General features: G+C 41.5%; 1 protein-coding gene across 1 annotated transcript; it reads right to left on the bottom strand.

Moving 5' to 3' along the window:
• Positions 1 to 105: 105 nt before the first annotated feature.
• LOC134184985 (eukaryotic peptide chain release factor GTP-binding subunit ERF3A-like) lies at positions 106 to 13,867 on the bottom strand. The gene is made up of 16 exons (XM_062652760.1): positions 13,627 to 13,867; positions 13,391 to 13,510; positions 12,665 to 12,940; positions 12,440 to 12,597; positions 9,405 to 9,539; positions 9,286 to 9,344; positions 9,067 to 9,227; positions 7,477 to 7,558; positions 7,321 to 7,414; positions 7,175 to 7,255; positions 4,164 to 4,265; positions 783 to 854; positions 633 to 722; positions 516 to 568; positions 346 to 458; positions 106 to 274 (listed from the first exon to the last, which is right to left on the bottom strand). Exons 1-16 carry the CDS (start codon positions 13,775 to 13,777, stop codon positions 231 to 233), a joined length of 1,791 nt encoding a protein of 596 aa, XP_062508744.1. The 5' UTR covers positions 13,778 to 13,867; the 3' UTR covers positions 106 to 230.
• Positions 13,868 to 14,252: the final 385 nt, after the last annotated feature.

Genomic DNA, 14,252 nt, shown 5'->3' with positions numbered 1-14,252 from the left:
TCATCCAGTTTTGTGTTGCTAGTTGAATCTTGTTCTTGTTATCACTTTCTCGCAGTATTTGGGGGTCATTTGTCTGGTGGGCTTCGTAGCCGTGTTGGACCCGTGTGTGCACAGAGCAGGGCAATTTATTTCTCAAAGTTCAAACTCTAGTTCACACTGATTCTGTCAATTTCAGAAGTGTAATTACAGCTGGTGAACTAAACATCAAAAATTAACCTGCTAACAGTCTCTTATTCGACAAGCTTCAAAACTTTCCCAACAGCAATGGTTCGTCCTGTAACACGACACAATCGTTTACATGTAGTGGCCATACAGAGAAATGGTTAAAGGTATGGAGTGCTTTACCTTCATCTCTCAATGTAAACCGTCCCATAGATGGAAACTCGCTGAACTCTTCGATGCAAATAATACCAGCAGCTTCCAAGTCAGCAATACAAACTTGGTCCTGTTTTACAAATCTAAAACAATGTACTATAAACGACTTGTTGTTATAAATTTCAATGACACATTCGGACCTCGGTTGCTGTTTGCTTTTCTGTCCTTTCTTGTCGAGCAATGCCAAGAGAGACTATCGTTACACAGGTGGCTACTCTATATTGTCAAATTTCAAATACAATAAATATTTCACTGACCACAAACTGGACTTCCTCTACACATGCGTGGATGTGTAACACGGCACTGTACCCCGCACAAATAATACTCTTGTGTTCGAGAATAACCACCTGCAATACCACAAGTGTATACAGACATGGTGATGTCTAACCCATTCGTGTAACTGTTACCTGAGCTCTGAATTTTGTGGCAGCATGACAAGGAGACAAGGAGGGGCATAAGACAAAACCAGCAGAGATGTCCTAAATAGCACACAGACATCAATACTACAATAATCACCTATAAGTTTAGGCTAAGCAACACTACAGTTAATATTAGTTTAGTGTCTTGGTACTTTGTGTGTGTATGTGGACACGGCATGAGTAGTTTCAATGTTACAAACCCAATCACTGTTCATTTGAGATGAAGTAAAGTTAAAGTTTCCGATCCAGTAAAGTTGTGACAACGACGCAGGAGACGCTCATAACGAAAAAGTGTTAGTCTATAGGCTGAAAGAAATCTTTTAGGTTGTCTAATGTCCCGACTCAGAGGAGGTACAGAAAGCTAGCGCAGCTCTACCTGGGGGGTCCTACTATTCAACCAATAAGCACATGGAAGCCCGTATTTGAACCAGGTATCTACTTCAGTCTGCCTTGAGCAATTGTGAAAGCAACATCCGGATATACACACTGATGGTTTTTCTGAGAGGTCATGAGTCGGTGACTCTTTATTATAAACTCTCTTGCTTTCCCATGGTGGAAGCAATGATTATATGCGTTTGCCTGGCACAAATCAGCCCAAGTAAGAAGGTAGAGGCGGCATTCAACAGATTCGTTCAACCATGCATGCCTAACTGATGGACTAACTTTGCCACAGTTCATAACTCCTAAGATTTCGTTCAATATCGGATCAAGCAGAAGATGTGAAAGACGTATTATCCTAGAAGACTGCCTTTGCAGGTAGAAAGTGTGTGAATACTTTTACAATCCTCTTAGGGTTAGAAGGTGTACACAGAGGAAAGTTTATTACCAGTTGGAGACGTCTGACTAGTTGCTGTACGTATTGAGTCTCTGACTGCCTTTAGGTCTGGTTCAGGCTAAAAGACCAAATTTGCCTGTGGGCGTTCCTTCAACGCACGCTAGCTTTATACATAGCAGAGTTGTGGTCGCTACTCACTGTAAACGGGTGGGATAACGCAGGATAACCCCCAAAACATCATTCTACAACGACTTGTCTTGTCTCAAACACAATAGATAAAAAAGGTCGTGGAACAACGGAAAGACAGAACATTCCACCACTGACAGAGTAACCATGTGAAGTAAACATGTATTCACAAATGCAGCTCTTATCAGTCATCGTTTAGAGTACATCCAGACATATAGCAGCAAAGAAACAAAGCAGACAAGGTCTAGAAAAGAGCAAATTCACCTATGGGTGTGCCTTTAACGCACGCAATCTCTTTACCTCATCTCAGGCTCTGATCCTGACTTATGTGTGTCCTGCATGCGGGGCTTCAGTGTAGTCTGCTGTCAACAATTTAGCACATCTTCTGTGAAAAATCTAACAACAGCTAAGAAGCTATGCACCTGTAGCAAATTCTCCATACAGCACATTATTATTATTACATTGGTTTGTATAGCAGAAAACGATCAAATGCAACTACACTGTAGTAGATGAAACGTTGTTGTCAAGAAGCCGTGTAGAAACGCTGTGCTGTAGACGTTTAACTAAACATTGCAACTTGTCGTTGGCTAAAAACTATTCCAGACACATATTTTGAACTTTCTGAAGAGTGACTAACAAAGGTGAACTGCTGCTCGTACATTCGTCTACAACCCTACTAGTAATACCCCAGTGTATTAAAGAAAATAGGAAACAACTCATGTAGCACAACTGTCATCAACACTGGAACGAGTTTTGAAATGCAACACCGCATGCAGCCTCGAACTGCCAGACCAGCGTGTGCGTGACTCTAGTCTGGACCAAAACGATACTAATATTATTTCAGAAGTACTTATCAAAAAGCGATGCTAAATGGTAGTCTAACAGCATAGGATTGTTTTACCTAGTTCAATAATGAGATGGAAATTTACCGTAATTTTTGAATTGCACAAACATAAATGCCACGAGATCTCATGAACGAAGAATAGACGTTTGCCGTGTCTACGGCAATATCTTGGTGGATGGCATGAAAACGACGACTCTTTGATTCTGCAGGAGAAACTGAGAACGCTAGCTAGTCTAACCGCTCGACTAGTGAGACTGCCGCTCAACCAGTTGTCAAAGGTAATGGAGTAGTGACACTGCTGTGCATGTTCTGTCACCACAAGGTTAAAAAAGATCAAAGAACTGGAGCTGAAACTAAAACTAAGACGTGTGTGTGTGTGTGTGTGTGTGTGTGTGTGTGTGTGTGTGTGTGTGTGTGTGTGTGTGTGTGTGTGTGTGTGTGTGCGCAACGGAGTCTCTATCACAACTCTGGCGTGCACTTAGCGCTCTCGACGATGATTTTACAAGAGCATAATCAGTGTTAGTGCACTTAACATTACCAATTACTGCTAAACCCCAATCAGAATTTAGAGCCAACATTCCCGATCTAAGAAACTGATTGACTTAGAAGGCTATGTCTGAAATCATTTTAGCATCTCTATGATCCAGAGTAGAGTTACCCGCTTCGCACGCTCTCTGGTCTGGACGTTCAAGGCTTACATCAACATTAGCCTTGTACCCGGTCCTCTTGCGCGTCCGGAAAAGAGGGCATGATAGACATTGTCTTCGCATGCATGCATAAATTACCCCGAAATCGGCATAATGTATGTACGCATGCAGACCCGACGCTGTTTAGAATCTCGAGCCGATAATGTCGCATGCAACCATAACGGTTTCCATGCGTGGATGAAGCCATAGATCTAGACCCAAGGTCAAGTGATCCAACTAGACGATTCTAGACTTTGTTTTTGTGGCAGTGTAGAGTTTGTCATTCCTCGATGTCTAGTCGTACTGCAGTCAGGCTATTGACAGTGTTTGCTTAGCAAGAAGGACTGCAACAGAAGTTGCAGCTTATTTTGGAAATTTCTATCTGTACGACAGACGGTCTTCCACGCAGATCTTGCTCCGTGCATTCAAGTCATAGCAGAAAATTGAGGTTGCAGGTACATGACAGCCAGGACTGGTATGTCTAAGTCGAAAAAGCGGACAAAGAACATCACGGAAGCTGTTCGCTGTCATTGCGCGACACTAACAACTCGAGATTCTAAACGTCGGTTCAGCATGCATGCATACATTACTCCGATTTTGAGGTAATTCATGCATGCATGCGAAGAAGACAACGTGTACCAGGCCCTCTTCTCCGGGCGCACAAGAGGGCCTGGGTACGAGACTATATCAACATGTAAAATGATGTGCTTGGAAAGGATTATTTCCACGCAAAAGCAGAACACTAAATTAAGTAAAAAGTCAAATCCAAGCACCACCTTTGAAATTGTACAGACTGAGAAATCTAATAGCTACAGCAGTGGACCTACATGCCACATAAAACATCCTACTATAATGCAAACAAATAAAGTTTGACATACCTCTTCTTCTACGCCTTTTAGTTTAACTTTTAATGTCTTTCCACATGATGCTTGAGGAACATCGAGGTCATCAAAAAGAACAGCAAGCACTTCTACAGAGGTCTATACAGACATAAAAAAAAACAAATAATTCTCTTATCTTGTAAGTAGTTGAATTAACATCAATCAATGATCTACCTAAACAGACAACTATGAATTTGCTATAGAATATCGGCTGATATATATATATATATATATATATATATATATATATATATATATAGCCAGTATTAGAATGTACTGGAATTGATTTGGTGGCAGCTGATAATACAGATAACTTTCTAAGGGAATGCGTACAAGCATAGTTGGCATGCGAGGTGCAAGTCATATTGAGTTTGTAGAACTACAGAAGAGATCTCCTATCTGGGAACACTTTCATTTGAGAGGACACACAATTTGCCATCTGTAATGTTTCAAGTTAGTAGCCATTTATTATAGCAGCACACTATCTTGAGACAACTATAATCACTATCTTGATTACCCACCCAGGATTCATCCAGACACAGGGTTCTAGCCAGAACCATCTTTACCGTCATTTTGACTGTTGGGAGCGTTCCTAGACGGATGGGAAGGTTCCAACCGTCATTGTCTTAATGAGGAGCAGTGAGGTTGAGTATTGTTTGCTGCCTAATTAAGCGGCAGGTTTACATAGGAATGCCAACAGATGTCACTAAAGAAACAGTGTAACAGTTGGGGTAAGAAAAAGAAACACCTTGTTTATGGGGTTGGTTGTACAAACATTGTACTATATTTTATGTAAAAAGAACTTATTAACAACACATGCTGGTATTGTAATGTTATCTACACTAAATAGGCGAGTCTTTCCATCAGTCGCCAGTAAATATTCAATTAATTCTAAGCTTGTTTACTTAATAAAGTGTCACATACCCAGGAGGAATGACAGCTGCTTTGTCAGCAAGCCTCATGTGTCTAAACCATCAAGAATTGTTCGCAAATTATCTCTCTACTAGAGAGGCTACAGCGAGGTGATTTACTAAAGACGCATACAAGAATCTCCCTGACCAGACGTTCCATCCTACAAAGCAGGAAATAGACCAGGAAGTGAGGAGCATCACTAGAGTCGTGTATTTGTACTAGAGGATGTGGGCATGGTCACTAAAGCATTATTTTTGGGCATAGATTTTATTAAAATTAGTGATGGTTGGCGCCTAGTCCTGGCTAGAATGCTGCAGACATCACCTCCAGGAGGTGAATTATTAATATCAATTACCACTCATTCATCAATTATCTTATTGAATTCTTAAACCACATCTAGCAACTCTAGTCTACAGGCGATTGAGTTCCTACAGTTTATTATTCTATTTCTGATCGATGACAGAGATATGGTTGTTTCAAAGTCAAGATCATATGGGGAAGAAACTAAAATCCTAATAGAAACCATATAAATGCTAATGATACATTTTTTCATGACATGCAGAAACCCAAATTACCGAAAGAAATGACGTTTTACTGGCCTCGACACTAGGCCTTCCTTCACTTTCAGTGGTCCTTCCACGCAAGGAAAGAAGCGGGGCGGTATCACATGATGTTGCCTCCGTATAGCGAAGGGAGGCCTAGTAACTCTTTATGTCACATGTCATTGAGTTTTGCTAGCAACAGCTTGTGCTCCAGACATGTACAGACTGAAGAATATCGTCTGGGCGTGTTTGTATGTTGCAAACAGTTCCAGTATTCCCCCTACATCGCAGCGAGTGAAGGTACCTCTTTTAGTCACGTGCAGCGGTTGCTTCTGGAGTAGCTTCAGGCTGACATCAGCCACGTAGAAATTTCACACGTAGCCGCAATGGCTTTCGATCAATTCCAGGAGTGCGATGATAGAAAGCGTACATGTACAGTAGCCTAATAGCTATTATGTCGTCTTCTAGTCAACGACAAGAGAGGACAGTCTGCACGTTGCCTTTCTGCGTGTGATCTGGCCGTCTAGTCTTTGCACTCGTTTCTCTACGCTAACTAAACAGTAAGCAGCATCACAAAGACCAGCATGCATAGTTACTGACTGAATTTCGTGCATCTCCATTCCAATACCTTTGATATGACGTATTACTCTGCCGTAAACAAAAACACACCTGATCTCTTTTGCAAACCATTAACAATATGAAACAAACCCACAAAGAGTGGGCTTTCCTAATGACATAATTAGTTCAGTTGTCTAATGACATAAAGAGTTACTAGGCCTCATGGAGACAACATCACGTGATACCGCCCTGTTGCTATTCTTGCTTGGAAGGACCACCGAAAGCGAAGGAAGGATTAGTGTCGAGGCTAACGTTCTACTGTGTGTTGGAAAAAGCCATAAAAGCATTTAATTTGGTACATACATGTACAGAGTTTCAACAAGATAATCACGTGAACAAAAGTAAGCAGAAATGTTGCCAGCTAAAGGGCGCTAGAAGGAGAAACCCTGCCACCAACTAATACCATATACTTGATCTCCAGCAACAAGCTTTCCACACATCTACCTACAATCCTTCTTACAGTTTAACCATATAGTACATGTGTTGGCAAATCAGTACATCAGCCATAGTCTTAACTACTTCTAGTTGTCAGTAGTACTGTACGAGTTCTAAAATACAAAACTGCAGGTTGAATTCAATATGCCTGCCAGTGTGGCACACACTCAAGGAAAGCATCCATACTCATATGTCTTCCTAAAAATACAGATACATGTATTTTCTTCATCCTGTCTACTATCTTCCCTCATTCCTTATGGCCCCTGCCTCCTCTCTCTGTTCTTTTACTTAAACTGAGATGTTCATGATTATTATAACATAATCATTGCAACAATACAATAAATACAATATGCCCGCTATGTGTGTGCATATGCACACACACACACACACACACACACACACACACACACACACACACACACACACACACACGCACACACACGCATGCACACACGCGCGCGCACACACACACACACACACACACACACACACAGAAGTTACTTTGTTTGGCATCAACATCAGAGTGCTTCCTTTTTGAATCACACCTGACTCGACTCGACCAAGAACAACAGTCCCCATGTCCTACATTCACAACAACAAACGTGTCACGCTCTCATGGCCATACCTGCCAGCATGTTAGAGATAACCTTGTACTTATCTACAATCGGCATACGAAGAGGAAGGTCAGTCCGACGCGTTAGAGACGGTAGCTCATCTAAGTATGAAATGAATGAAGGTCCTCTACAAGATAGACAACACAAAATCACAAATTTGTAACTAACAGTCATTAAAACATGCCACACCTGTACCATGGGCACAAAGATGCTGGTAACGGATCCTTCAAGTTGGCACCAGTCAGTCCTGATACAGGCATGTAGTAAATATCTACACAATACAACGAGATGTCTTCAAACAAACTAAATATAACACATGACGCTTTATAGAAGACCAACCGTACAAACACAAATGTTTCACAGTATTACAATATCATTGGTCAACAGTATGTTAGCAATGAATTAACCAATTTCTACACTTCATGACAACTCTAATGGTACCATTTGTATCCTAGCATAGGTAACATGCATGTATCATATATTCTAGTTGCCCAACCAAATGCTCAACCCAGAAAACTTAGCTTGCAAAGTTCCTATGCAAACAAAGACTAATCATCCCTGTGAGTGATTTACTACTGTGCTCTAAAAGACATTCCACTTGCTAAATGCCTCAAGTGACAACAAGCACGATTTAGTGTGACATCTACTGAAGCACTCAAGGCTTTACCTACACCCTACATTTAAAAAGTCAAGCCATGTCTGTATTTCAAGATAACACAAATGCCATTCCGTTTCATAACACTATGAGTTACCTTGCTTAACAATGAAAATCATATACCGTATTATCTAGTGTTCAATGACATATTGTTATAAGTAAACTTTACTGGAAATTGCTGCAACAAGAGTTGGTACCTATGAGGCCCCATAGTTACACTCACACCTGAAATTGACATCATGGCAAAATGGAGAAAAAGTATGTCCACATGCTAATGCAAAAAACAATTCTGCATTTGGCAGCCAGAGATTGCAATTTATGAATACGATGATCACAAAACGACTCAATAAAAATCTGATCCAAAGATCAGCTGAGAGAGCACAAAAACATACACATTTTCACGTGTAACCAATGTAATTGGGAGAAGTAGATGAAGCCGCCTCATCAAGCGAAAAGAAAATAGGCAAGCTACAAGACTAAACTTGCCTGGTAAATCTACCTTGTCGATAACGACACGCTGCTATACCAGCAATTAGGTAAAATTCACATAATAATGGCATACTGTTGAAAGTGAGGTAACACTGTAGCTCAACAGGAAACAAAATCCTTGCCAGAAATTCGATCATAAGATCCTTTCGTGATAAGGCCAGACCAATTAAATTCTTAATGATCAGATTTGCTGGCCCAGTTTTGAGTTTGACCAAATAAATATAAAAACTTGATGTGTGCATGTACAATAACGTTTGCTGTAAATGACTTGGTAGTCCATTCAGCCAACAAAAACATATCGATGACTCTCCACTTGTAAACTGTGCATGTGCTACAGTGACTGTTTCTGCGTTCTGCTCTGTATCACCATCATTTGTTTGTGTTTTTTTAAATGTCCATTTTGTTATCTCACATTTTCACTGGTAGTGCAAAAAGAACAGAGCATGCGTAAAATGCCACACAACCATTAATCTTTTTATTCCGGTAAGTTGGTTTGGTTTTCATGTCATATCCTAGCATAAAAATTCAGTTGTCTGGCCTAATTTAAAAACAAAAGTCATCTAACATAATACATATCGTTCATTTAAATAACTGGTGAACACCATGACATCAAGATACAAATGAGCCACACCTACCGGTTTTGGGATTGAACCCGACCTTCTTCAGAAAAGGAGTCAGTTTGGTCTTGCACTCCTCGTATCTCTCCTCTGACCACTCGACAGTCGGGTCATCCATTTTGTTGATCAGTACAACTAAATGTCTAACACCGGCTGTCTTTGCCAACATTGCATGCTCTCTAAGACACATGAACGACACTTAAGACTCACCATAACAATAAACACACAAATAATGACCTTGTCTGGCCACCTCTTTCAAAGCCAGTTTCAAATTCTCCTTTTCTAGCAGAAATAACCTGTCAGAATGATGTGCGTTAGGTCACCAACTGCTGTCAAATGAGAGAGATGTACAGTACCAGAATCCCTATATCAGCTTGCTGTGCCCCACCAATCATGTTTGGTACAAAACTGCGATGTCCTGGAGCATCGAGGATAGAGAAATGCTTGTTTTCGGTATCAAACGAAGCACGACCGACTTCAACAGTTTTGCCCTTCAATGTTATAAGCAAACGAGCACTCATTCAATACAATAGTATATAAACAAGTTTACTTACACACATAAATATGATAATAACTACCACACACGTGCGCGCGCGCGTGCACACACACACACACACACACACACTCCTCCTCACTCCGTCGGTTAAGGATGTGACATCAGCCAAGTCATGTGATGTGACAGCACTGCAAGGAGGAATGAGGCGACTACTAGGGGGCAAGCATCGAGAGAGCAGTGCAACAGCAACTGTTCGTTGTTGTTCAGTCTGTATTCCATGATAGCTTCCTGTTAGCCATAAAAGATTTGGCTCAGAGCGTGAGGTGGTAAGTAGATTTGCACCTCTGTTGTAGGCATTGTTCACATTGTTGTAGTAAGTAAACACACACAAAATAAACACAAACATTTTTCAGTGCTGGCAATCAATGCAAGACTAGATTCTGTAGGTATGTCCTCTACGGTTGAAACAGTCTTGCACAATGCAGCATGCCATTCCAACATGTAATGGGCAGGCCTTCAAATTACCATTACATTGCAGCTGTCTATCGATTCTTGACGCTACTTGAGCCACATCACTCTTGTCAGTAAGCAAACAAGATTGTATGCACCAGGTCTACAACCAATGCAGCTGCAACTGCATAAACTTGTCCCAGGCTGCTTATTACAGCCCAAAATTGAAGGAGGTAATGATAATGATGAATGAAGAGCCAAGAGAAGCTCATGTTATTGATTAATTGGATAATAAATTATGTGACACACTGTGTGCCACTCTTTGCCTTAAGCCTCGTTCACAATACACCTCGCGTTGCGACGGGGCGTCTCGTGTCAAAAAATGCCGTTTCCGACGCAACACGCTGCAATAGGAAAAAATCCTATCCAACACATCGCGTCAGAAACAGCCTCCTTTGACGCGAGATGACGCGACGCAATGCAAAGTGTATTGTGAACCAGGCTTTACAGTCACAGTGAGTGGCAGGTTTGTTTTTGGTCATGTGATCGAGGCATAGCCAATGCATTAGTCAATTTAGACCAAGTAAGACGAAGTGGTGTGTGTGTGTGTGTGTGTGTGTGTGTGTGTGTGTGTGTGTGTGTGTGTGCGCGCTAGCATTGAGCAAATGTTCCAATATTCAAATATTTTGGGCATTCGAATACGACTACCAGCATTGAAACATTTGTAGCATATTGCTTATGTGTTGAAGTGTCAATGATAGCATCTTTCCAAGGTTGCCATTGATGAAAAAGGCAAATCTATGAGCATAAACCTGCTAAGTGGTTATGCACCTTATGTTGTAGACGAGCGCTCTGGTGATTGTCAAATGGTTTAGACTATACATTCTGAGAGCAACACCCACAATAAATATCAGATGTCTGGGAAAGACGGGCAACTTTGGGAGTACCTGCTGTGTAAAAACCTGTCATTACATGATGGCACCACCAATAATCAAGTAGTTACTTCCTAGCCAGCATTCTTTCCAGTGCCCTACCCACTAGTGTGAGAAAGCCACAACAAAGGATTGTTATCTGTTTGTAATAAATATTAGTTGGTATGTCAAGCATGCTAGATGTCTGGTACACAAAGCTGATATTTCAGCAAACACTGTAAATCCACAAATTCTTCGTATGCATTCTATTTTCATATTGTTGGTACAACTCCTAAATGTACTAAATTAAAATGCATACTAAAATTTTTCTTGGATGACAAACTGTTGTTACAAATTGCCACTATATTGATGATGTACAGTATAATACCATAACACAAGATCCAACACTCTGGTTTTAAATGACCAAAATGAAACTCTCTACGTACAGTATGTCCAGTTTGCAACGTTATCATGTCACTCAACTCAAACTGTTTCTGAAAGTACTCTGACAGACATCTAGCAATGGCATCAACAGAAGATGAACCAGACAATTGATGTGTTCTTGCAGTAGTGACGATTTGTTCTTTTGAATTAGACCTAATGCGCACCCCAACACTACGCTTCCATTGACGACAAAGCTGCTTGCTGTCTTGCAAAGCATGCAAGTAATATAAGTCATCACTTATTCATCCAATGCCAGTCTAAGAAGAAGGCGCCTCGCTGCAGCGACCTTTTTCTGCTAAATTTTTAGTTGTACCATTTCTTCAGACCGTCGGTCCAATACTAGTAACTGTTTTTGATACACATTGTGGATTGATAGAACTGTTGACTTTAGTGATTCAACAATTTTTGCAGACGAGCACGTGCCCTCGTAAACATCCACATTCTTCAGCCATTTGGGCAATGGTCAGCCTAGTCTTGGAGTCGTAGACGTGATATTGTCCTCTCTTTCTGCGCTTAGCTGCCAAGTGATCTTGATCCAGCGCTTTCTCTACACCACTGCAATGTCCTCTTGTTAGATCCCGGATGCGGCTTGCGATCTCCTTGGTAGTGGTAGTTCTTTTTGGTCTTTTGTCATGAGCCAAGCTTAGAACTCATGAATCACATACGCTGATGCACGTATAGAATGAAACAGTTACTGTGCTAGCGTGCGCTAAAATTGTACGTTAGAGCCTGTACGAAAATAAAATGCGTACAAAAATTTGTGGATTTACAGTAGGCTTTTGAACTATAAGTACAGTGCAATTCCACATATTGTTTGACTTGAAGCAGCTGTAATCAATGTTAACCTCTGCACATAGTGTAGAGGAAATGGGGTCAATAAGGTCACCAAATATTTGAATATTTTTAGAATATTCAAAGATTTAATTCACTCATTTGGCTTAATGTGTGTGTGTGTGTGTGTGTGTGTGTGTGTGTGTGTGTGTGTGTGTGTGTGTGTGTGTGAGCACGCACATGCGCACACGCACTTGAATGAATGCAAACAGGAACAAACAGAAACACATAAACCCTTTCTCTTTCAAAACCACCATACCTTGTCTCTTTCCTCCTGGTTAGTATCCAGAGCCCATGACAAGTACCATGTCTCTCTATTCTTCTCCTTCGCTTCTCGTTCATACTTCTCTAGCGTTCGCTTGTCAACCTGGCCAGTGAGATACATTAGGTGACCACCAATAGTCGACTTCCCAGCATCTACACATGCACACACACGCACATCACAATCAAACATAATCATTTCTAAACACACGACAATCCTTACCAACATGACCAATAAATATAATGTTAATATTCTCTTTCTCTGGTTGTGCAACTGCTGCCGCTGCCGCCGCTGCAGCAGTCATAGCTGCTGTTACTGATGCAGACTTCGCAGGCTTGGTCTCTTTTTCTCTGCTGCCCACTTGCAGTTTTTCGATACCTTCCTCAACTGCATCTACTTTGATCTCCTCCTGATGAGATATATCTGTTGATGCTTCTTGTTGAAGACGTTGGTCACAGGCTGTAGATGTCTCTTTATCATTTACAACGTCACCACCCGCTGAAACATTCCAGAAATTCAACAGCAGCTGAGTCTAATCGAATGTGCCAGAACAGCCTTTGCTCCTTTTATTTATGACTATTTACGGTAATACCAGCGGCTTACGTCTGTCTATTCGCCACACACACACACACACACACACACACACACACACACACGCACGCACGCACGCACGCACACACAGTCTCTCTCTCTCTCTCTCTCTCACACACACACACACACACACACACACACACACACACACACACACACACACACACACACACACATCACATTGACATGTGCAAAACCCGCACAGTTGGTCTGGGATTCTGAAGGCATGCGATTCTATTCAAACGGCTTTAGAGTCATCAGAATAACTCTAAGCCGTGAAACCAATGTAGCAATGGGCATCTGCTCTAGCACACCCGATCAAAGTAGTAAGCTGCGCACACCCAAGCGGTGACATACCCGGATGAGATAAACGTGTATCAGATGCAACTGCAGATTTCCCTCCAGTCGGCACCATCTGCTTATCGCTCGCTACCTCATCAGAGCTAGTTTGTATTGCACGCTGCCCGGGCGGTTGAGCTACACAAGACAATCGCCCTTATTAGCAATCGAACCAGCCAAATGCTTCACCACGTGACGCTCACAACCAGACAGACGAGACGAACACAGAATTGAAGAGAGAATTAAGGTCTTACCTGGTGCATCTGATTTGCGCAAAAACGAGGGAACAAACTCCTGAGCGTGCACGTTTAGTGAGAACGACGTCGCATCTGGATTGAGTGTTGAGTTGGTCTTCGCCACGTCATTTGGATCGACGAGTGATTCCCAGCTGTCTGGCTCCCCCATAATGATACAATGTGCACGAGCAGACAGCGGCAGTCGTATAGTCGAGTCTACGATTCGCAACGAGACAACGACGAGCCGCTTTGCCTAATATCGGACGGCGACTGCGCAATCCACGAGGTTGCAATGCGCTAACTACCCTTGGAGTCCCAGACATACATGATACTACAGCATTCGCAAACATTACTCATGTTGAGCAGGTTTCAAGTCAACTTCGATTACACCGTCGACATTTATCTAGGCGCAAAAAATTTAGTTATTAGAGTCTATACATTTAATGTTTATTTATTTATAAATTAATTAGAATTTTTACACCTGGCTGTTTAGCATTCTCAAAGCTGTCCATCAGTCTCTTTGTATGATTATACCTGTAGACTATTTCCCTTCCTGTATTGTTACTACAGTAGTAAGAAGGACATAACAAGAACAATTGTACTTCGTTGTTCTTTAGCTATACAAAAAATTGGTTCTAGGGAAC

The sequence above is a fragment of the Corticium candelabrum genome, chromosome 9 (genome assembly GCF_963422355.1).
Source record: "Corticium candelabrum chromosome 9, ooCorCand1.1, whole genome shotgun sequence".
NCBI lineage: Eukaryota > Metazoa > Porifera > Homoscleromorpha > Homosclerophorida > Plakinidae > Corticium > Corticium candelabrum.
The sequence above is the reverse complement of the archived record's forward strand: the minus strand, read 5'-3'. Positions and strand labels throughout refer to the sequence as shown.